General features: G+C 25.3%; 1 protein-coding gene across 1 annotated transcript; it reads right to left on the reverse strand.

Moving 5' to 3' along the window:
* Positions 1-9,348: 9,348 nt before the first annotated feature.
* Positions 9,349-11,528, reverse strand: LOC101490521 (glyoxylase I 4). Its single transcript, XM_004486626.4, has 3 exons — positions 11,192-11,528; positions 10,914-11,019; positions 9,349-9,804 (listed from the first exon to the last, which is right to left on the reverse strand). Exons 1-3 carry the CDS (start codon positions 11,344-11,346, stop codon positions 9,583-9,585), a joined length of 483 nt encoding a protein of 160 aa, XP_004486683.1. The 5' UTR covers positions 11,347-11,528; the 3' UTR covers positions 9,349-9,582.
* Between the last annotated feature and the right edge of the window lie 12,641 nt (positions 11,529-24,169).

Raw genomic sequence — 24,169 nt, forward strand, 5'->3', positions numbered from 1 at the left:
AAAAAAAAAACAGAGCTGCAACATTAAATCAATTATATAAAAAAAGACATTAAAAATATTAGATAGAAAATTAACAAAAATTAGTATACTCTCAAATAAAATTATAAAATAACTTATATCTTATATTTCCTGTACTCATATCACATCCCATTATTGATAGAACAATGAAATCAAGAAAATTGCAGCTATAACTAACAAGAAGCATGATCTCAAGTCAAATTTCAAGCTCATGTTAACAAACACCTCAACGGTAAGGCCAAGTAAGGATTACTTTCGGGCTAACAGAAGCTTCTCGATTTATCAAAGAGCATCTAACAATGTTGAGATGCAAAAGTTCATTTCCGCAATGCTACTATTTACCACCTTCATGCATAATAAAGTACCTCCGCTTACTTAGGACATTTTGCAAACACTTCATATGCAGATTAAGGATACTAATGCTCTAACTATGATGGTTCTTCCCACTAATTAACATAGTGCAGAGAGATTAAAATAAACAACCAATATCTCAAGTTATATGAACAATCAACAGAAATAACCATATACCCATCCTTAATGCTTCAAGTTTTTAAAGTGTTTCTAAGATTAGAGAGATGAATTTCTCATATTTTAGAATCCACAAGATGTCATAGATTAAAAAACAGCAAATAGGAAATAGAATAAAGAGCGATATCAAAATCAATCATTTGAAGATGATTATAGAGTTATTTTTAGAGTAATGCAAACGTAATTGATGCAAAGGTTGAGCGATAATAGAGCAACTATGAAAATACATACCAAGCTCACCAAGTCACGAAGAGGTAAAACTTTTGCAAGTCTCGCAAGATGCCAAAACCCTAATCGATGTAGAGTTGCGAGAAAAGGGGGAAAATCACGAGAAAACTGTACTCGACACAGAAACCCTAATCATGTTTTTCCCCTTTCTCATTCAGGTCGAGCGATGTCGAGAGGGTTCTTGAGAGAGAAGACAATGAAGATTGTTTTGCGTGAGAATGAAAGAGTTTGCGCAAGGAGCGTTACACGAAGATTGTTGTGTGAGTAGAGTTTGTTGAGAGCTTGTGCAAGGAGGATTTAGATTGAAAATGGATTTTGGTGGACAATTGGAAGGGCGCAGTGATGAAAGATTTTAGAATTTTTTGAAGAGAAATACTAAAGTTTTTGTGTCCAATTATTTAATTTTTGAACTGTCAGTTCATAATTCTTAAATTGTTAAATTAATCCTTTTTTTTATTTACAAGAATTTAGTTTATATATTAAACAGAAATTTGGTTTTATGCATCTGTCCAATCATAATTTTAAAATTAAGATATTTTGAAGTATATTAAGAAATTATTTACATTACAAAGTATGCCATTAAATGTGGAAATATCTTTAAAATTTGTGCAATTTATATAGCTTGTTTTGCTATTTGTGGATAGTGAATTGTCATAAGACACTGTCCAAATATGCATATTATTGTATTATACTATTAAAAATTTGCTTTTTACCTGCGGATTTAAGCAAAAAACACATTTATTTTACGATTAAATCAAATACGACGATTCAACCACTTTCATTTATTCTACTCCGTTTAAAAACACATTTGGTATTAAAACGTATGTCGTATTAGACTTTATGCTAACTTAAAATTATATGTTTAAATTTTAAAAAGAAAAAATTCTAAGTTGTTTTACAACAATAGTGATAGATTATTCACAATCAGCTCTAATTAATCAAATTAATTAAAAAAATAATAGAATTAGACAAGTATATTTCATTAATTTTTATTTAGAATTTTAAATTTTACATCACTTAAGTGTTCTTAATTACTCTATTCACTTATTCATAATTTTCCAATAACATAACCTCACGTAAAATAACTTTTACTCAAAAAAAATAATTAAAAAAAAACTTATTATTCCAAAATAAATATGATGTTGCATCAACTATTTTTTGAAAAGCAAAAGCGTCTCAAGAAAAAAAAAACTACTTTATTTTTCTAAAAAATAAATAAAAATAGGTATTCGCAAGAAAATCCGCAGGTACTACCTGCGGAATTGGCTACGGACGTTTCATGCGGACTACTCCGCAGATAAATCCTTAGGAAAATTGTGAAGTTTGCTGCGGATGTGCAGTCACATATAAATCCGCAGCAAACCGAAACCTTACCTGCCGTGGTACCCGCGGATTCGGAGATCGCAGAGATATTCCTAAAATAATCATGAGCCGCAGGAAAATCCTTGGGTATTACCTGCGGAAGCCTGTCCGCAGGAAAAGCCGCAGGAAAAACGCTAATTTCTGATAGTGTTATTCAAATTGTATTTGCTTTAATTTATTAGACAATCCTATCTATGAATTCAATCGGTAACGTCTATATAAAATTATTATAAAAGCAATTTTAGTCTTTATTAAAGTATGACCCTATGTTATTTGAATTATTGTTTTGCATACATATTTAAAAACTATAAAAAAATTCATCTGCAAAATAAGATCAAAATTTAATTACTAGATCCATATTTTAAGAATTATTTTTTGAACATACGATATTTAAAAAATGTATATTTAATTTATTTAAAGTTAAAAAATTCTAAATTAATGTGAATGAAATTTTAATAATATTCTAAACATGTATATTTACAAAAGTTCATTTAAAAATTAAAAAATTAGAGGATGCTTTGTTTCACCAAAAACTATACCAGTTTGTAGACTAATTTTATAAAGATTAAAAATTATGAATTTTTTTACATGAAATAAAAATAAAAATTTCAAAATATTATAGAAATTAAAAATTTATTTAACTCTTTTTTAATATAAAATATATATATCAAAATATATTTTTAACCATTCAAAATCTTAAATAAATAAAAAAAGAACCCAACTCGCAAATCTATACAATATAATAAAGCAAAATGATAATGTGGCAAGTTTGACACGTGTCAGCTAGACAGAGCGCTAGGAAGATGTGAAGTTTTTATTAATAGAAATAATATTTTTTTATAATAAAATTAAACTTATGTTACACGACTTTGTACATGCGTCAGTTGAAAAGTTAGTGGCCAATTAAAAATAAAATACACTACACCACCGTTGAGAATTTAGTGTTAGTTATAAAAGAAGAAGAATAACAGCAAAATATAGTCAATCACACCTATTTCACGGTTTTTGGAATTGTTTTTTAAACACGCAACCACCGCTTTAAATTAATTTAATTAAAAAATTTATTTTATTTTACGAATTCTTTTAATTCTTTCAGACTTTCTTTTTATAATTCTCGTACTCCATTAACCGTCTCTTTTCAATACTCTCTCATTTCTTGCATCTCATTTATAAATATCATTCATGTTATACACAATTCATTTTTAATATTCCTTATTCATCTTTATCCCATGTCTGAAACAAAAATCATATTTTTTTTGCTTCAATTTCTCCAATAAATGAGTATGGAATTTGGTTGTTAGAGTTGTGCTACTGGTTTCTGTCTTGATTTCCTCAATGTCAAACAAGAGTTGTGCTACTGGTTTATGTCTTGATTTCCTCAATGTCAAACAAAACTTTTACGCAATGGAAATAATACTGAGATTAATATTCTTGGTGGAACTATGTATTTGTTCGTGTTGCGTCTAGCAACTTTCTGAAGTATATGTTCACAAGAATTACTTGAATGGTAAAAAAATTTCAATCATTATTATTTTATTTTATTTACAAAAAAAAGATTACTATTTTGTTATGTATATATATTTTGTATTGTTTATGTTTCTTAATTTTGTCTCAAAAAATTGTAAATTTGTATATGTATATTTCTAACCTCTTATATAACATTTGCCTTAATAACTCCGACTTTAAATTCACTCATAAATAGTCAACAAATTGTATATTTGTATATTTATATTTCTATTCTCTTATACAAGATTTGTCTTAACTCCGATTTTAAATTCTCTCATAAATAGTTGTTGTTTGTCCTAATAATTTTGATCATAAGTTGTGTAATAAATAGTGCTGGCACACAGTATATTAAATAAAAAATAATAATTTATTTAAATAAATAAAAAAATTATTTAGGCTTCTTAGCCATGAATTCAATTAAAATTTATGTAGGAATTAAAAAAAAAAAAACAATTCATTTCATGATTCATTAGAAGTAATGGTTTTTCAAACTTCCAACACTATTTTATCAAGTTTAAAAACTACTGCACTATACATTTTATATTCTAAATTTATTATTAAATATCACGCAAATTCAAAAGAACTCAAAGGATTCATGAAAGATTAATGAAGACTAACCTGCAAATTCAAAGATGTTTGTAATGGGAAAATTATTTTTCTTTAGTATTTTGTGAGTAGTACTAAAATGAAAAGATATTTTGCCACTTGATACTTTCATATAAATAACATAGGTTGAATAATAAAAATAAAAATTCATTATTAAGTTATTTACTCATCTTTACATTTACTAATTTACTTAGTTTATATATGTCCATGTCCATTATTTAAAAAATTCTTATTTCATCTAATCTAATGTTTTATTTTGTTTATAATAATTATTGTTTTTATTTGTTTAAAATTAAAAGTATTATTTTATAATAAGTTTTTTGGAAAGAAAAAAGATTATTTGTAGAATTCAAAAATAAGGCATCATCATTTGAGTAAAATTAAACAGTGGTGTTGGAGTCAAGAAAGTAGTTTTTAAGTTAAGTTAGAATTGGATTTTTTTTAATTTTTTATTGTAAATTTTTTGTTTAAGTCAACTTATTTTTTTAATGTCAATAAAATTTATGAGATTTGATATGTATATATATATATAAACTAATATAACAATTTATTTATTAAAATCGTTGTTTCCGTGGTAAATTAATCTATACGTTATAATAAGGCAAACATGATAAATTGGCAAGTTTGACACGTGTCAACTAACTAGAGTGTTAAGAAAATATAATTTTCTATTAATAGAAATATTACGTGTTGATGATGCGTCTGTTGAAAAGTTAATGACCAATTAAAAAATAAAAGAAATGAATTATTTTTTTTTTTTAAGAAAAACATTAAACTTCTGTTACATCACGATATTTGTCCACCGAATTAAAAAATTAAAAATAAAAAAATAAAAAAAATGAATTAAAAATAAAAGATTTTTTTTAAGAAAAAAATAGAACTTCTATTGAGAACGTGCAGAAGTTAATGGTCAATTAAAAAATAAGAAAATAAATTAAAAATAAAACATAATGCACGAGCTAACATTGCACGTTTCTTTAGTGGTCAATTAAAAAAAATTAACAATAAAATACAATCAATTGCACAGTTTTTGAAAGGTAATTGTTTTTAAAGTACTACTTTAGCAACCGCCTCTGCAAATTAATTTAATTAAAAAAATTATTTTATTTTACGAATTATGTCGTCAGATTTCACTTATGAATTCGCCGTACTCAGTTGACCCTGATGATCTCTCATTTTTTGTGTCTCTTTTATAAATATCATTCATATTATCTACTATATACACACAATTCCTTATTAGTTTTTTGTTTTTTTTTTTTACCAAAATTCCTTATTCATTTTTGTGTCTATTTTATAAATATCATTCATATTATCTACTATATACACACAATTCCTTATTAGTTTTTTTTTTTTACCAAAATTCTTTATTCATTTTGTTGCTTCAATTGCTCCAAATAAGGATGCATGAATTTGGTTGATAAAGTTGTGCCATTGTTTGTGTCGCGTCTAACATCTGTTTTTGGTATATGGAACAAGGACACCATTTGTTTCTGTCTGATATCAATGTTAAAATATAAATTTTACGCTGGAAATGGTCTTGATAGATGATGTTAAGGTTTAATTCTTTTGTTTATGAATTTAAATTTTAAATTACACACGATCTTATTTGTTATTAACAAAATGTGTTTCATTCTAGAGGATACATGGAACAATGGAACACTATTAGATATTGAATCTGCAGAATGGTACAATACTCAGAGTGTTATACATCAATTCAAAATATTGAAATCAATTATTTTGGTAGATGTGCTCACATGAATTACTGGTAAGTTTATTTCAATATTTTATTGTTATTTTATTCTATTTATAAACAAATATTACTATTTGGTTATATATATTTTATTATTGTTTATGTTTTCAAATTTTGTTTAAAAAAATTACATTTGTGTATGTATATTTCTAAGATTTGTCTTATTAAATTCGATTCTAAATTCTTTCATACATAGTTGTTGTCCGTCTTAATAATTTTGATTTTAGGTTATCTAATAAATTGCCACAGAGTTATATTGAAAAGAAAAATAGTAAATTAATTTACTTTGTCTTCCATTAATTCAAGTTAATTTACAGATTATCGAAGAGAAAAATAATAATATATTTAAATAAATATAAAACTTATTTAGGAATTAAAAAAAAATACAATTCATTAGATTGATTCGACAATTTTTATACCGAAGTGATGGTTTTTCAAACTTCAAACACTGATTTAATAAATTTGTTACACCATGATTTGACGAGAGTTTACAGTACTGTGAAGGTGTGTAATGATTTTTTTAAAACTACTATTTTTACATGCTTATATTTTAATTTTACTAATCTATTATAGATTTTACATTCTAAATTTATTATTAAATATCATGCAAATTCAAAAGAAATGAAAGATTAATGAAGATTAACATGCAAATTTAAAGATAAAAGATAACCATAGTTGTTATGTGTATTGTAATTTTTTTTGTAATGGGAAAATTATTTTTGTGAGTAGTACCGAAATGAAAGATATTTTGCCACTTGATGCAACAAAATTTTACATGAATTTTTAAATATCATGTATTTCATATAAATAACATACTATGTTGAATAATAAAAATAAAAATTCATTATTAAGTTACTTACTCATCTTTACATTACTAACTTACTTAAGTTATATGTCTATTATTTTAAAAATTCTTATTTCATCTGATCTAATTATTTAATTTTTTTAATAATTATTGTTTTTATTTATTTAACATTAAAAGTATTGTTTTATAATAAGTTTTGTTGGAAAGAAAAAAATATTTTTTTGGAGAATTCAAGTGCTATGAGTAACATTGACCGTGTAGAGTAGTTTTTAAATTAGATTAGAATTAAATTTTTGTTTTTTTGGTTATAAATTGTTTTTTTAAGTCAACTTATGTATTTAATATCAATAAAAATTATGAAAATTGATATATATATATATATTAATATAACAATTTATTTATTAAAATGTACATTGTTTCTGTGCAACGCACGGATTACACACTAGTATATCGTTAAAACAATATGAAAAATTCTAAATCAAACAAGTCAATCTTATTTTTCTTCTAAAAATAAATCATTGACGAAAAGGTAAAATACAAATAGAAATGTTAATATCAACATAAATTAGCACTCTCAGTTGAGACTAAATTCATTGTACATTAATTTCAAAATTGTGCCTCATGTTTGTTTGTATTTAAGCACTATTTTTCAACATGTCAATTTTTGTATTTCTAAATATATAGTGGTGATGTGATTCACCAACCCTAACAACTGTAGACCTTTCTTATTGGAAGAGGGAACTTTATTATTAATTAAACTATACCCGTACTCACCATCACTTTACAATTCAATTATTTTGACTGATATTTTCATAATCAATCAAAATTTATTAATTAAATTAATGTATTTCAACTTTTATGTCGAATAAAAAAATTCAGACTCATCATCATTATAGTGAATCAATTTTATCCACTTTTTATCAAGAATTGCATATTATTATACCTATAATTGGTTCCAATTCTGAAACAAACAAAATTGATTCTAAAAGTTTAAAATTAATTTAAAAATATTTTGTTATTTATATATATAATTGATCATTTTACCTTTAAAATTAATATTTTAATTTAGATTAATATTTGAATTTAAATTAATATTCAACTAACTTTTAATTAAATTAAAATTAATTTTTATTATCACAAAATCAAATACACCAATGATAAGAGATAATAATGAAGATTCTCTACCAACTCTTCCAATATATCATTATCATCATGCAACTTCACCAAGGTTGTTTCTAAAATATTCGAAAAACATTCACTAACTGCCAACCAAATCAAATATATCACCTTCTCACCTATCTTATCAATTCATTTAAAACAAAGACTCTTGTGAGCTGGACCACCATGTTGCAATAAAAATTAACCTTGACGCCATCGAGTAAAACATAAATTGATCGAAGGATCTTCCACAATTTTTGCAATAAATGTTTTTGGACTAATCTGCCATTATGTGAGTCATCTTTTCTGTTTCTTTCTAACACTTGAGTCATCATATCTCTATTGTTAGTATGATTTGTCATCTGAGTCAGTTTGAGACTATCCTCATTGTTCTTATAATTAAGTACATATCGAAAATTTTATTTATTTTATTTGTCTCTAAATATAAATTATTAAATAAATTTATTTCATTTTTCAAATTTACTTTTATTAATATCAATTTATCTTAGAAAATAAAAATATAATATTAAATACATCTATATTCAAATATTAATATTTATATAAAAAAACATACAGATTAGTTATACTAAACGGTACACTCTTTTTATTATATGTGAAATTAAAAAAAAATTGTGTAAGATGATATTTCTACTAATAAAAATGGTAAATTAAATAATAAAATATTTTTGTTCCAAGATTTTGGAATTGGGAATGGAGTGTCTAAAGTCTAAACATATTAAATTTATGAATTATCATTAGTTTTTTTTCTTCTTGTGTGTGAACGTGCACATGCTTGTACGAGTTTTGATTCCCACGTGATTTTCTTACCAAAAGTATTTATGTCTGTACGAGTTTTTGTTTTAGTATTATGAATAATAAATAAATAAAATTATTAAAATGGGTTTGTTGATTCACCACTTTTACCTAACGCAGCTCACGATATATGGTTAGTTCATCCCACACACATGATTAATTGGTGGTTAATTATCAAGTCGAATTTAGATTTATTATAGAAAATCAATTTTAATTCTTAATCCTTATCCTTAGATTATTTAATAAGAGTCTTTTACTACCACATGCAACAATATCAATATAATATCCTTTTAAGAAAAGGATTTGAGTATCTCTTATACTTATTAAGTTATTAAAAAAACAATTTCGACCTAATTATTAATCAACAATAACCTTCTTTTTGCTCATCACGTTGGAGTATCTTACTTTTATTTTTTTAACAACAATATTTAAAAGTACAAAGTATACATATGTATATGTAATTGTGAGTCACCTGGACTTATATAGCAAATAAAATTTTACTTAAAATAAGATAGTGGCAAAAAGGCTATGTATATTAATTAATACATGCACATTTTTTTATTAGGTGAACATCTTTAATATAATATATATTCCATTACTTTAGCAAAGGAATCTAGTACATATGACAAGTAGATAACATAAGTTTTTTAAAAAAAAAAAAAGTTCCCTCATGATAAATATATATTAATATTTTTATTCCATTTTGATCACTGAAAATGCAAGATTGCAAAAAGCTATAGCTATAAAAAGTTTACAATTGGGGAACAACTTATTGTATCTGTTATTGCATATGATCTCAAGGTTGAGTCTAGAGCATGATCTCAAGGTTGAGTGTAGAGCATGGTCTGACCATGTCACAATCTAAAGGGATAACAGGGATACTATCACAATTGCATATTTCAATCATGAATCCATCTGGATCATGGAAAAACAATTGATGTACTTGTATCCCAGCTTCTTCCACCATTGCACGCACGTAACAAATTTCCATCTCCTTCAAATTCTTCTCCACTGCCCCCATGCTTTCACACTGTTCATTTCACACATTCACAAATTAAACATATGTTATGTGTCTTTTTTCTTTTCTTATAAAACTTTAATTTTACTAATGGCTTCTACTTCAATCCATTCTATCAAACATTGTCAAATACAAATATATATATTATTTAATTTCAATTAATCAATGTAGTATATATTAAATTTTAACTCTCATTTAACTTATTTGTCAAATTTTTTAATTTTTAATTCAAATCAATTATAATATCAAATTTATATATTTAAATATATTATTTTAAAATAATTAAATTATTTTATTTTTTATATATAATAAAAAAATTAAATAATATTAATTAAAAGGTAAAGTGTAAAAGAAAAAGTGAAAGAGTAATAATTATCATTATTACATGAGACAAAATAAGAATTAGAATTTTAACATTCAGCTCCAATAAACTAATCCCAAGAAAATATCTTAGTTTGAGCAATGCATGGCTCACAAATGTTTTTATGCTTTCCAGTTAGCAACTCCCCTTATATGCTTTTTAATTAATTTATGTATTAATTCAACCACTTTGTCTTGTCATCAAAACTTACATAAGCGTATAATATAAATAAGTAAAAGTATAGAAAATGTTAAAAGTATGGTAATGTTTTTATCTTTTCTCCATGGCCAGGAAAAGGACATAGAAAAAGTTTAGTTTCTTTTTTTTTACAATACAATTTAAAATATGCACCAAAATTAAAGACATCATAGTTTCGTCTACTTTTTGCATTTCAGGTATCTGCTTTTCATTTTAGAAGACGTAACCTTAATTAGAAGTTTAATTGAGTTAAGCTAAAGAAGTTAGCTTTCTAATTAAGGTTCCTTGTTGTTTTACTAAAATAATGTATATACACCATTTAATAGTTTCTCTAGGATAAGGTTCATGAATTCACATTTTTGGACCTACTTGGTTGAGCTAAGACAATCCCAAGAAGTTAAAGAAGAAGATTCAAGTTCAAATTCTGAATATTAACGGTTAATATAATATTTATCTAAAATCTTTTGTTCTTTCATAAAAAAAAAATTAATATTAATTTGTAATTTAATTAAATGAAAAAAATTGTAAATAATTAATTGGATTGAAATCAATAAATCTTTACCTGGAATGAAATATGATTATCCTTTGGATTAATTTCCTTCTTCCTTGGAATGTTTTCAGGTTTCTCTGCTTGCAGCAAGTGAATTCCTATCCCATATGCAAATAGCCTGCAACATTCATCACATACAAATTAAATTCAAATCCTATAACTTAAAAAAATGTGACAATTTTATTTCTAACTACAAAAATAAAAAAACACGAAGAAAATTAATTTAAATTAAGCTAGTTAGTTTTCATCTATATATTCATTAATTTGGTGTTTAAAAAAATATTAATTACCATCCCCCATTAAAATTAAATGATTCAGGCCTCCTGATGGGGATGAATCCAAGAACATTTTGGTAGAAGTTGATAGATTCTTCCACTGATTTGACAATGAGGGAGATATGATTCACTGATTTTAGGCGTAGAGGGTTTCCTACAATCCCTTTCATTTTTTTCTAATAGTTATAATTAGGAGAATCCAATAATATATATCCAAAAACAAGGCAAGAAGTTGAAAATAAAGTCAAAAAAGTTTGAAAAGGAAAATAAAGAAAGAAGGTAGGGATTAGAGGTCAAGAGATTCTTAAGAAGAATGAGGAGAGAAGATCCACTACCAACCGGTAACATGTAAAAGCAAAATAAGTGCAATCTATATATAGACCTATTATCTTATGATGCTGAAGCATATTTTATATACTATTATTTTTATAAAATTGATTATCTCATTAATTAAATATTATAAAATTGTAAATAAAATATTTTTGAGGGAGATTATCTTATTCTAAGAGGAACTTTTGTTAGAAGATACTTAAGTTAATAACTTTATATAGTTATTGAATTTCATCGAATATATTGTTGATTAAATGTTTCGTTTAATATAACTTTTTAAATACAAGTAATATATCAACTAAAAGATTATATAGTTAAATTACTCTATATCTATAATTTTATTTGCATAATTAATTAACAGTTAAATTGGTGAGATTTACATAGGTTTATTAAAATTAAAAGAATAAAAAATAATTGGTATCATTTCATTTTTTATGTAGATATAGTGGTAACACCACTTATTTGGAAGTCATATATATACAATTGTAAGATTTTAAATTCGAACTCATATCATGATATTTTATTTAATAATATCGATATTTATTAGTTGAGTTTGATCTTTTATATATATATATATATATATATATATATATATATATATATATATATTTTAAAAAAAATCATTTATTTAATAAAATGAAGAATAATAAAATAATTTTTTTTTAAAATTACATTAAAATTTAGCATTGGATAGAGATTACAAATAGAATATATGCCACTTGTCATACAAGTCCGGTTTGTTTTGTTTTTTTTACCTCAACGGTAATTTTTATCTGTTTTTCTAATTTGAAATAATAAGACTTTAACTAACTTTGTCTAAAAGTATACTTTTATATGTGGATAATTTTCACAAATCTTTTTTAGTTTTTTTTTTTCAATTCACAAAGTTCGAGGGTTAAATCTTATATCATACTGACTAATTTTGTATTACTCTATATATATATATATATACTTTTTTAATATTTTTATGTAATATTGAATTGTATACATTAATTTCGTATAAGTTGGTGTACCAGGTACACAATTAGATGAATCATTATATTAAAAAATAAAGGCAGAAATTATATCTCAATCTCAAATCCGTAACAACTATTTCTTTTTGTAATAGTGGCAAGTTCGTATCATCAATCAATTTAATGCAAATCCTCATAAAAAAACATAGTTTAGTTACCCCAAATTATTTAAAAACTGTTTTAAATGAGAAGTTATTTTACGTAAATTCTTATAAAAATTATTTTTTATAATTAATTTAAGAAAAATGTAATTTTCATTAGAGTAGACATAAAAAAAAAGCTTCTGATTTTTTTAAACATCAAAATAACTTTTTTTTTATTTATAATATATAACAAACAGACCATGCATATATGTATGATACAGGTTAGGAGGTCGATATCCAAAAAACTATCCCAATTAAAACTATTTAAAAACAGTTTTAAAACCGTTGGAGATGCTCTTAAGCAGAGGATGGATTGGTCTTTACACATCATTCACATGTGGTCCACGCTGATCTGTGGAATCCTTCTCATCCACAAATATCGCAAGTCAAAATATGGTATTAAATAGTTTTGTTGGATAAAAATAATTTAAAAATTAAATTATATTAATAAAATCAAATAAAATATAATTATTAAAAAAATATATGATAGTTAATGTAATTTAGTAGATGTGTCAAAATAAACATGTTATATTGTTTTAACAACTATTTTTTATTTTATAATTTACTGTATATAAATTAACAATTTTATTATACTTTATTTATTAAATTAACAATTAATTGTTTATTATAAAAAATTAAAAGCAATAAATGGTAACATTGCCACGACCTCTTATTGAAGAAAAAATATCATTTATGTGTTTGCATTCTCATCTTGCGACATGTAAAAAAATTTATTTTGGTATATAAATTTTAATGTAGAATATAATAGAGAGTTTTAAATAAATAAAAATGATATAAAAAAAATTCAACCAATTTTATTGAATATGATATATAATATCTAATTACATAATATCATAATGTTTTTTATATTTAATTGTTCTAAGTTATATAAATTTATATTTTGAATTAATTTTACCTTAAAGTATTAGTATACAACAAAACACTAAAGTATTTAAGAATTTACCCTGAATACTAAAACCATAATAATGTCCAATGTTATCTAATATTTGGCTAGAAATAGTTAAATGACTTGGAGTACAAATGGTGCTTCCGAATAAATAAATAGAAAGTTAAAAAAGAGCAAGTCCACTACATCAAGGCAGAGAATAAATTATATTACTTTTTGGGTTGAAACTTGAAATGTTCAATTACCTAAAATTTGAGAATAAAATAATCAATACACCTAAAATTGTTTGTTTATAATCTCAAAATAATACAGAACGGTGCGTTGTAAAAACTTTGAAGTATAATCGAGGGTTTTTTATTTGTATATATTTTTTTTTTATCAAATATACCAAATTGCCACACTTTAAATAAATAATACTAAATTATCCTACTTTTTAGCATTAATAGATCATGGCATGCCCACCCACTAAAGATCATGGCAAGTCCACCTACTTTTTGTATATTTTTTTCTTGAAAGCTTTTCTTTTTTCAATTCAATAGAAGGTCGCATTCCTAAGATGTGCAACCATGTATTAGGTGTCAATTTTTTTTTCCATGTGTTTTGTAATTATAAAATCATTTGTTTAATAAATGGACCTTTTGTTTCTTTTATCAATTTCTAATTAATTACACGGCATATGTATTTAATATCTGGCCCAATGTAATTTAATTAATATTAATGTATTTAATATCTGGCCCAATGTAATTTAATTAATGTTAATGTTAAGTATTAACTACATTTGAGCGGAAGAATCCATTTATTTTGTCTTATCAAATTCAATTTGGTGTTTTTTATACTACAAGGTAATTAATTAAGAGAGGATAAATTTTTTAGCAATAATCAACCGAGACTGAATGCAGAAATCTTTCATAAAACTCTTTCAAGTCTCAATGTAATCATAATTTGGTGGTGTTTTATTATAGAATATAATAATAGTGTCACAAAGATCGATTGTTCAAATGACACTAGGAATTCCCAAAATCACAACCTTAGATTGCATAAATATAATAAATACAAATTAATTTAAAGGACCTTTTGTTGGTATATAGATATGGAAGAAAGAATGAATTGTTTATTTTATAATATGAGAACTGTGGATGACTATTGTGACCTCCATAAAATAATTTTATCAATCACTTCACCAAAAACATGAATTAGTGCATCCAATTATAGATCTTAGATCAAGTTACACATATAATGGTCAACCGATGACTGTATCTTAGACCAGAGAGAACATAATTTGAAAACTTTTTGGTTCTATGTATATAATAAGTAGTGAATTCAAATATTTATTGGATAATATTCTATATATTCATTAATTGCGTTTCAAAAATATGTCATATATACTTGGTCTTCTAAATTTAGCATACTTGATTAGCAAATAAATTTGTATTAAGAAAAATTTATATTAAATTTTTAGATAATATTTGTGTTTCAAAAATCTCATACTTTATTTTTTTTTTTAAGTTTTATTCATTTTGAAAGTTTTAAATTGAAATTTTTACAACATTAAAGTGTTTAAAAAAATTCAAATTTTAAATTTTCTATAATAGTTTGTGTTCTGATAAACTTAATTAAAATTGTGTCACAAAAAACTTAAAATTTGTTTTTTTTTATTTAATAAAAAAAACACAAATTGAACTTTGTGGGGTTTTTGTTTTTGTATTCAAAGACAAAAAAGTGAAGGAAGGGACATGAGATAAAATTTGTCGAGTAGAAAGATTGGAAGACTAAGTCACCTTACCAACTGTGGCCTTTTTAGTGGATTATTCTTTATTAAGAGGGTTGGTACATCGAGTTCAACACCATAATATAAATATAAATGCACGTGATATTCAATTGTATATTTTTATGCTCTTTTGAATAACATGTGTTTCATACTTATAATTTAGCGAAATTACATCCGTCGTCCATTAACTTAATTTCAGATAACGTTTTAGTTTTTTATCTTTTTTTTTTTTCCGATTTAGTCCTTTATTCCTAACAATATCAAATAAAGTATAAAAATATGAGTTTATTTGAAGATTTGCGTTACGAATTTGATGAAATTTGTATTTATATTGAAGAATATAATTAATTTTATGAGTTTTGATTGAATTTCTTTTTTGAATTTTTGTATAAAAAACCATATCATTGTTGAAATTTTAAAACATAAAATATCAAATTGTCACTTAAAATTAAAATAAAGGACCAAGTCGGGGACAAAAAAAGATAAATGACTAAAACGTTACCTGAAATTAAGTTAAGGGACCACGAATGTAATTTAGCCTATAATTTATGCTCTTTTTAACTCCGTTTTAAATATTTTAAAAGTGTTGTTTTAATTTTAAAAATTGAATTATAATAAATGAATAAAAATATATAAGTTTTTATTTTTTTTTTAAATTTTATAATTTTATTTTTAATAAAAGAATTCAAGGTTTTAGTCATTAAATTTTGTTATTCAGCTTTTGTTCATTTTTGTAAACAAATAATACTTTTGGTCCCTAAAAATGTTCACATAAAATCAAAATAAAGATTAAAAATGAATAAAATATTTTTAAGAACTAACTTAAAATGTCATGATTTTATAGGAACTAACAACATATTTAACAATAACTAAAAATTCGCTCTCATTTTGTTATATGATTAAAAACAATTTGAAGTCCCGACCAGTTAGAGACCATGTGTAGTTGAACTGGATGCACATATACATCACCCGTTTTGCTTCCTCTCATTCCTTTTATATATATAGTAAAATATCAATGTCAATCACAAGAAATGAGACGAGTCACTTTTCAATCTATAAAAGATTTTTACAATCACCTTGATCAATAACAATTTTCACCTTTCACCCTAAAAAAGATTTTTACAGTCACCTTTCGATAATTTTTTTTTTTTTTTACAAATACATTCAATCTAACATAAAAGATAGACCTGAATTACAAATTATGTGTATGATAAAAATATTTGAGATCTTAAAATTTCTCAACACTTGTTTGAGATGAATAAAGACAAATTCAGTAAATGATGATCAACATATATAGTGAAGATAGTCAAAGTTTAGTTTAAACTAAATATAATCGTTGGACACACTTCTCAAGTGTCTGATATCTTTTAAAACAATTAAATACATAATTATGTTGTTGTCCAGAATGTTCTTAACAAACGAATAATGTTTTTGCTTTTGGGTCTTATGGAAAATGTGAATGAGTGAGTGAATGAGCTGTGAAATGTTAGTTGGTATTGTTCCAAATTAGAATTATGCAGAGCTTTTGGTAGAATAATAAAAGTACAATGTACTTGCATCCTTACTCACAACTCATCAAACTGGAGATTGATCTGGTTATTAATTTGGAGGTTGTTTTCCTCATTTGGTCATTCGGCTCTATTTCTGGGCTTGATCAATCTTGATACTCTTTAACTTGTGGTTTGGATTGTAGAAAATAATTTGTTTTAACTTTATCTCTAAAAGAGAATAAACCAAAATGTTCTTTTTTAAAACCACAACATTCTTAGTTTTGTGTTGTATGGAAAATAGGGATGAATGACTGTGAAGTGTCAGTTCTTTGTCTCAAAAGCATGTTGAGTTTTATGATAAAAGTGCAACAATAATGTACCTTGATGTCCTAACTATATTTGTTCATAGCTCATCAAAATGGAGATTGATCTAGGTTTTGATCTTGATGTTGTTTGATTCTTTAGGTCGTTAGTTAGACTTTTAGGCTCGAGTATTGTTTTGAATAGTCTTGATATTCATTTATCTTTAGGTTTGGACTATACGAAATGATTCATTTTACTTATGTCCTTAAAACGAACTAACGAGAATGGTATTGAAAAAAACAGAACGATCTTGATAAACCAAAATGATTATTTAATAAACCATAATGATCTTTTACTAAACCAAAGTGGTCTTTTGATAAAGCAAATTGATCTTAATAAACTAGAGTGATCTTTTAATAAAACATAATGATCTTTTGGTAAACTAGAATGATCTTTTGATAAACCAAAATGATCATTTGATAAACCAGAATAATCTTGATAAATTTGTTATTTTTGTCTATTTGCATTATCAATTTCTAATTAATTATGGGGCATATGTATTTAATATCTGGCCCAATGTAATTTAATTAATGTTAATGTTTTTAATTTCTGGCCCAATGTAATTTAATTAATGTTAATGTTAAGTATTAACTACATTTGAGCGGAAGAATCCATTTATTTTGTCTTATCAAATTCAATTTGGTGTTTTTTTTACTACAAAGTAATTAATTAAGAGAAGATAAATTTTTTAGCAATAATCAACCGAGACTGAATGCAGAAATCTTTCACAAAACTCTTTCAAGTCTCAATCTAATCATAATTTGGTGGTGTTTCATTATAGAATATAATAATAGTGTCACAAAGATCGATTGTTCAAATGACACTAGGAATTCCCAAAATCACAACCTTAGATTGCATAAATATAATAAATACAAATTAATTTAAAGGACCTTTTGTTGGTATATAGATATGGAAGAAAGAATGAATTGTTTCTTTTATAATATGAGAACTGTGGATGACTATTGTGACCTCCATAAAATAATTTTATCAATCACTTCACCGAAAAACATGAATTAGTGCATCCAATTATAGATCTTAGATCAAGTTACACATATAATGGTCAACCGATGACTGTATCTTAGACTAGAGAGAACATAATTTGAAAACTTTTTGGTTCTATGTATATAGTAAGTAGTGAATTGAAATATTTATTGGATAATATTCTATATATTCATTAATTGCGTTTCACAAATATGTCATATATACTTGGTCTTCTAAATTTAGCATACTTGATTAGCAAATAAATTTGTATTAAGAAAAATTTATATTAAATTTTTAGATAATATTTGTGTTTCAAAAATCTCATACTTTAATTTCTATTTTTTTAAGTTTTATTCATTTTGAAAGTTTTAAATTGAAATTTTTACAACATTTAAGTGTTTAAAAAAAATTCAAATTTTAAATTTTCTATAATAGTTTGTGTTCTGATAAACTTAATTAAAATTGTGTCACAAAAAACTTAAAATTTGTTTTTTTTTTTAAAAAAAACACAAATTGAACTTTGTGGGGTTTTTGTTTTTGTATTCAAAGACAAAAAAGTGAAGGAAGGGACATGAGATAAACTTTGTCCGAGTAGATAAGACTGGTAGAGTAAGTCACCTTACCAACTGTGGCCTTTTTAGTGGATTATTCTTTATTAAGAGGGTTGGTACATCGAGTTCAACACCATAATATAAATGCACGTGATATTCAATTGTATATTTTTATCCTCTTTTGAATAACATGTGTTTCATACTTATAATTTATGCTCTTTTTAACTCCGTTTTAAATATTTAGCTTAATTGCACTTTTGGTCTCCTATTATAGGTGAAAATCGAAAGTAGTCCGCTCATTTTGTTTGCCCCTAATTTTAGTCTCCAAACAGAATTTGAGTCCAAATCATAATGAGTTGTCATTTTTTTAATGAAGTGTCAATAAAAGATGACGTGGCAGACGCTTATGTGGAATAAACTTATTATTATATTATTTGTGATTAAAAAATATAATTTATATTTTTAAAAACTATTATTATAATTGTGACAATATTTTTAAAAATACAATTTAATTATTAAAATTAAGTTAAAAGAAAAAACATAAACAAATCAAAATGAAAAACATAAGCAGCGTGAAGGTGAACGCAAATGAAAATCAGAAGCATATGAACTAGCTTGAACCCTAAATAAAAAAACAGCCCCAATTCAACAAAAGCCCCAAATCATGAACCCTTTTCATCAAAATCGACCATTTCCCTTTTCTTCATCATCATCATCCGATTCCGATTTGGTCTTCTTCTTCATTGTTGGTCATCTTCTTCATTGTTGCAGAGGAGGTAGCCCTCATTTGAACTTATTTTATCTATTTATCGTTTTGTTGAAGGATTTCAGTTGAATTTCAATTTCATTGGTCATATCCCATTTGAATCATTTAATTTCTCTGGAATTTTCAATTCTCTAAATATGAAAGTGAAACTGCTAGTTTTGCATATTTTATATGGTTTTGAATTTTAATATCAAAATGACATAAATGTTGGGCTTGTGGTGCACTTGTGGCAGGGGAACGAGATGTGCATTAAACCAGTTGAGTTCTACTTATTTGACCAGGAGGAACTCTGTTTATATGATATAATGATTAGGGGTCGTACCAGAAATGAGATTGTTATAGGGTATCGTCAGGCCAGCCAAGAACGTGCTATTATCAACCCTTTAGAAAAGTAAGTGACAAGAAAATGGTCACTGATGAAAACGACGAACACTGATGAAAACGAGTCACTGATGAAAACGAGTGAACAAAGGACAAACACGATTTTACGATTTCATTTCACGATTTCTGTTTAGGGTTCATGATTTTAGGTGTTTTTTCTTTTAACTTAATTTTAATAATTAAATTGTATTTTTAAAAATATTGTCACAATTATAATAATAGTTTTTAAAAATATAAATTATAATTTTTAATCACAGATAATATAATAATAAGTTTATTCCACATAAGCATCTGCCACGTCACCCTTTTATTGACACATCATTAAAAAAATGACAACTCATTATGATTTGGACTCAAATTCTGTTTTGGGGACTAAAACTGGAGACAAACAAAATGGGGGGACTATTTTCGATTTTCACCTATAATTGGGAGACCAAAAGTGCAATTAAGCCTAAATATTTTAAAAGTGTTGTTTTAATTTTAAAAATTGAATTATAATAAATAAATAAAAATATATAAGTTTTTAGTTTTTTTTAAATTTTATAATTTTATTTTTAATAAAAGAATTCAACGTTTTAGTCATTAAATTTTTTTATTCAGCTTTTGTTCATTTTTGTAAACAAATAATACTTTTGGTCCTTAAAAATGTTCACATAAAATCAAAATAAAGATTAAAAGTGAACAAAATATTTTTAAGAACTAACTTAAAATGTCATGATTTTATAGGAACTAACAACATATTTAACAACAACTAAAAATTCGCTCTCATTTTGTTATATGATTAAAAACAATTTGAGGTCCCGACCAGTTAGAGACCATGTGTAGTTGAACTGGATGCACATATACATCACCCGTTTTGCTTCCTCTCATTCCTTTTATATATATAGTAAAGTATCAATGTCAATCACAAGAAATGAGACGAGTCACTTTTCAATTTATAAAAGATTTTTACAATCACCTTGATCAATAACAATTTTCACCTTTCACCCTAAAAAAGATTTTTACAGTCACCTTTCGATCAATTTTTTTTTTTTACAAATACATTCAATCTAACATTAAAGATAGACTTGAGTTACAAATTATATGTATGATAAAAATGTTTGAGATCTTAAAATTTCTCAACACTTGTTTGAGATAAATAAAGACAAACTCAGTAAATGATGATCAACATATATAGTGAAGATAGTCGATGTTTAGTTTAAACTAAATATAATCGTTGGACACACTTCTCAAGTGTCCGATATGTTTTAAAACAATTAAATACATAATTATATTGTTGTCCAGAATGTTCTTAACAAACGAACAATGTTTTTGCTTTTGGGTCTGATGGAAAATGTGAATGAGTGAGTGAATGAGCTGTGAAATGTTAGTTGGTATTGTTCCAAATCAGAATTATGCAGAGCTTTTGGTAGAATAATAAAAGTACAATGTACTTGCATCCTTACTCACAACTCATCAAACTGGAGATTGATCTGGTCATTAATTTGGAGGTTGTTTTCCTCATTTGGGCATTCGACTCTATTTCTGGGCTTGATCAATCTTGATACTCTTTAACTTGTGGTTTAGATTGTAGAAAATAATTTGTTTTAACTTTATCTCTAAAAGAGAATAAACCAAAATGTTCTTTTTTAAAACCACAACATTCTTAGTTTTGTGTTGTATGGAAAATAGGGATGAATGATTGAACGACTCTGAAGTGTCAGTTCTTTGTCTCAAAAGTATGTTGAGTTTTATGATAAAAGTGCAACAATAATGTACCTTGATGTCCTAACTATCTTTGTTCATAGCTCATCAATATGGAGATTGATCTAGTTGTTGATCTTGATGTTGTTTGATTCTTTGGGTCGTTAGTTAGACATTTGGGCTCGAGTATTGTTTTGAATAGTCTTGATATTCATTCATATTTAGGTTTGGACTATAAGAAATGATTCATTTTACTTATGTCCTTAAAACGAACTAACGAGTTGAGGTTCACATAAATGACCTCCAGTACCACATTTGGGATTTGGTCGAACTCGTCTAACTCTTTGAAAGAGTTGAGGTTCTTCCGGTTCATCAATAGGAAGTACCTCAACTCGTTCAAAGAGCTAGACGAGTTGGACGAAATCACAAATGTGGTATTGGAGGTCATTTAGGTGGACATCAATAGGATGTATTTTTTTCCGTTAATTTAATGTATTTTGTTTTGTGTTATTAATATAATTTTATTTAATGTATTTTCTTTTTAATTTATAATATAATTTTCTGTTTTTAATTTTAATTATTGTTAATTATAGCAATTTTTATTAATAATAATAATTATTGTTATTATTATTTATTAATATGTTATTATTAGTTATTAATTTATTATTATTATTATTATTATTATCATTTATTAATGTATTATTTAATATAATTATTAATTAATTTAACAATTAAATAACTTTAAAATGAAAAAAAAAATTGAAAAATCCTTTGGGAGGTCGCATCCCCAACCAGCGACCTCCTACTGGGTAAAAGAAAAATAAACACTTCAGCAGGTCGCACCCCCACAAAGCGATATCCAATCAAATCCAAAAAGTAAGGCATTTTGGTATATAGATTTGAAAGTAGGGTATTTTGGTTAAAATTTTAAAAAAAGAGAATATTGATGTAAAAATCCTACAATTTATGCTCTTTTTAAGTCCATTTTAAACATTTTGAGAGTGTTGTTTTAATTTTAGAAATTGAACTATAATAATAATTATAATTTTTTTTAATAGTTAATATAAATTTTTAGTTTTTTAAAATTTGTAATTTTTTATTTATTTTTTATTCACATTTAGTTAATTTTTATAAAAAAATGATACTTTCGATCCCTAACAAAGTTCTTATAAAATTAAAATAGAGACTAAAAATAAAATATTTAGCAACTAACTTAAACTATCATGATTTTAAAGGAATTAACAATATATTTAACAACAACAAAAAGTTTGCCTTCATTTTATTATATGATTAAAAACAATTTGAGTCCTGACCAATTGGAGGCCATGTGCACTTGAACTAGATGCACATAGATATGTCAAATAGGTTATAAAGTTTTGTTTGAAAAATAGTTGCTTAGATATGTCAAAGGCGAATGTGATTTTGTCATTAAATTTACAAAGAGCAAAAAATTCAAATTGATTGGTTTTATCTTACAACGTTTGGGGAGGTTTTGTTGATGATATGAAACACTCCAGGTTCTAGTGTTTTCTCTTGGAGCTAGATAAAAACAAGAAATGGTGGCTCAATTTATTGCTGAAGCAGAGTTTGTTGTTGCAAAGAAAACACAAAGATCTTTTTTGATAATTGAGTTGTAGCTATTTCTCACAAATCTAGTTTTCCAAGAAAAAATCAAACATTTCAACCTCAAGTTATTTTTCTGAAAGTTCAAAAAACCGAATTGTACGCTGAATCGGTGGAAGCGTAAGTTTAAGATTCAAATATTTAGATGCTATTTTTATTACTGCGGTGTCTCCCACTCTATAATGATATAATGAGTTGTTGGGTAATTTTATTTAATAATCTGCATTGGATTCAATTGTCTATATATTTAGTCAGTAAAAAAACTTTATTGTTTTTGAGAAGCAATTAAAAAAACTTATTATAATTTATGTTTTTATGTGACTTAAAATCAATGTTTTTTAAAATAAATTATATAATATAGGCTAAATTACATTCGTGGTCCCTTAACTTAATTTCAGGTAACGTTTTGGTCCTTTAACTTTTTTTTCTTCCCATGTCAGTATTTTATCTTTTGAAATAATTTTAATTTTACCCTTTAAGTGAGATTCCGTTAAGGCAACGTTAACAAATTTTCTCATCCGTTTTCTTTCCAGTTTTTTCTCTTTGATATTTCTAAATCTCTTGTTTGGTATTCTCATCTCCACTGATTTCCCTCTTCTCATTTTCGTCTTCTTAGTTTCCTGTTTTTATTTTCTCTGATCTCCGTGAAATGCTATCGTTTTCGCGTTTTTTTCCTGAATCTCCGTGAAATCGTAAATTAATTTCAACGATAACTATAAGGAATCGAAGAACACACCATCGGAGTCAAGCTTCAAGAAATCGTAATCGCACATTGAGAGGAAAAGGTAACGTGTTTATGGATTCTGATGTTTAATGATATGATTTATTTTAGGGTTTAGGTTTAGGGTTTAGTTGGGTTTTTATGGTATTTATTAGTTGCATGTGTTTGATTTTGAATGATTTTATTCTTACATGTGTTGATTATTTTGGGTCAAGGGTTTGTGGTCCACACATACATATTCCTTCCTGTTTTTCTAAGATTATGGGGTCAGAT

Source organism: Cicer arietinum, chromosome 1 (genome assembly GCF_000331145.2).
Source record: "Cicer arietinum cultivar CDC Frontier isolate Library 1 chromosome 1, Cicar.CDCFrontier_v2.0, whole genome shotgun sequence".
Classification (NCBI taxonomy): Eukaryota; Viridiplantae; Streptophyta; class Magnoliopsida; order Fabales; family Fabaceae; genus Cicer; species Cicer arietinum.

Excerpts from the sequence above, each read along its gene's own strand:
- LOC101490521 (XM_004486626.4), bottom strand. The coding sequence starts at position 11,346 with ATGAAAGGGATTGTAGGAAACCCTCTACGCCTAAAATCAGTGAATCAT. Across the intron at positions 11,020-11,191 it reads TTTAATTTTAATGGGGGATG|GCTATTTGCATATGGGATAG; the intron begins GTAATTAATATT and ends TGAATGTTGCAG. Across the intron at positions 9,805-10,913 it reads ATAATCATATTTCATTCCAG|TGTGAAAGCATGGGGGCAGT; the intron begins GTAAAGATTTAT and ends TGAAATGAACAG.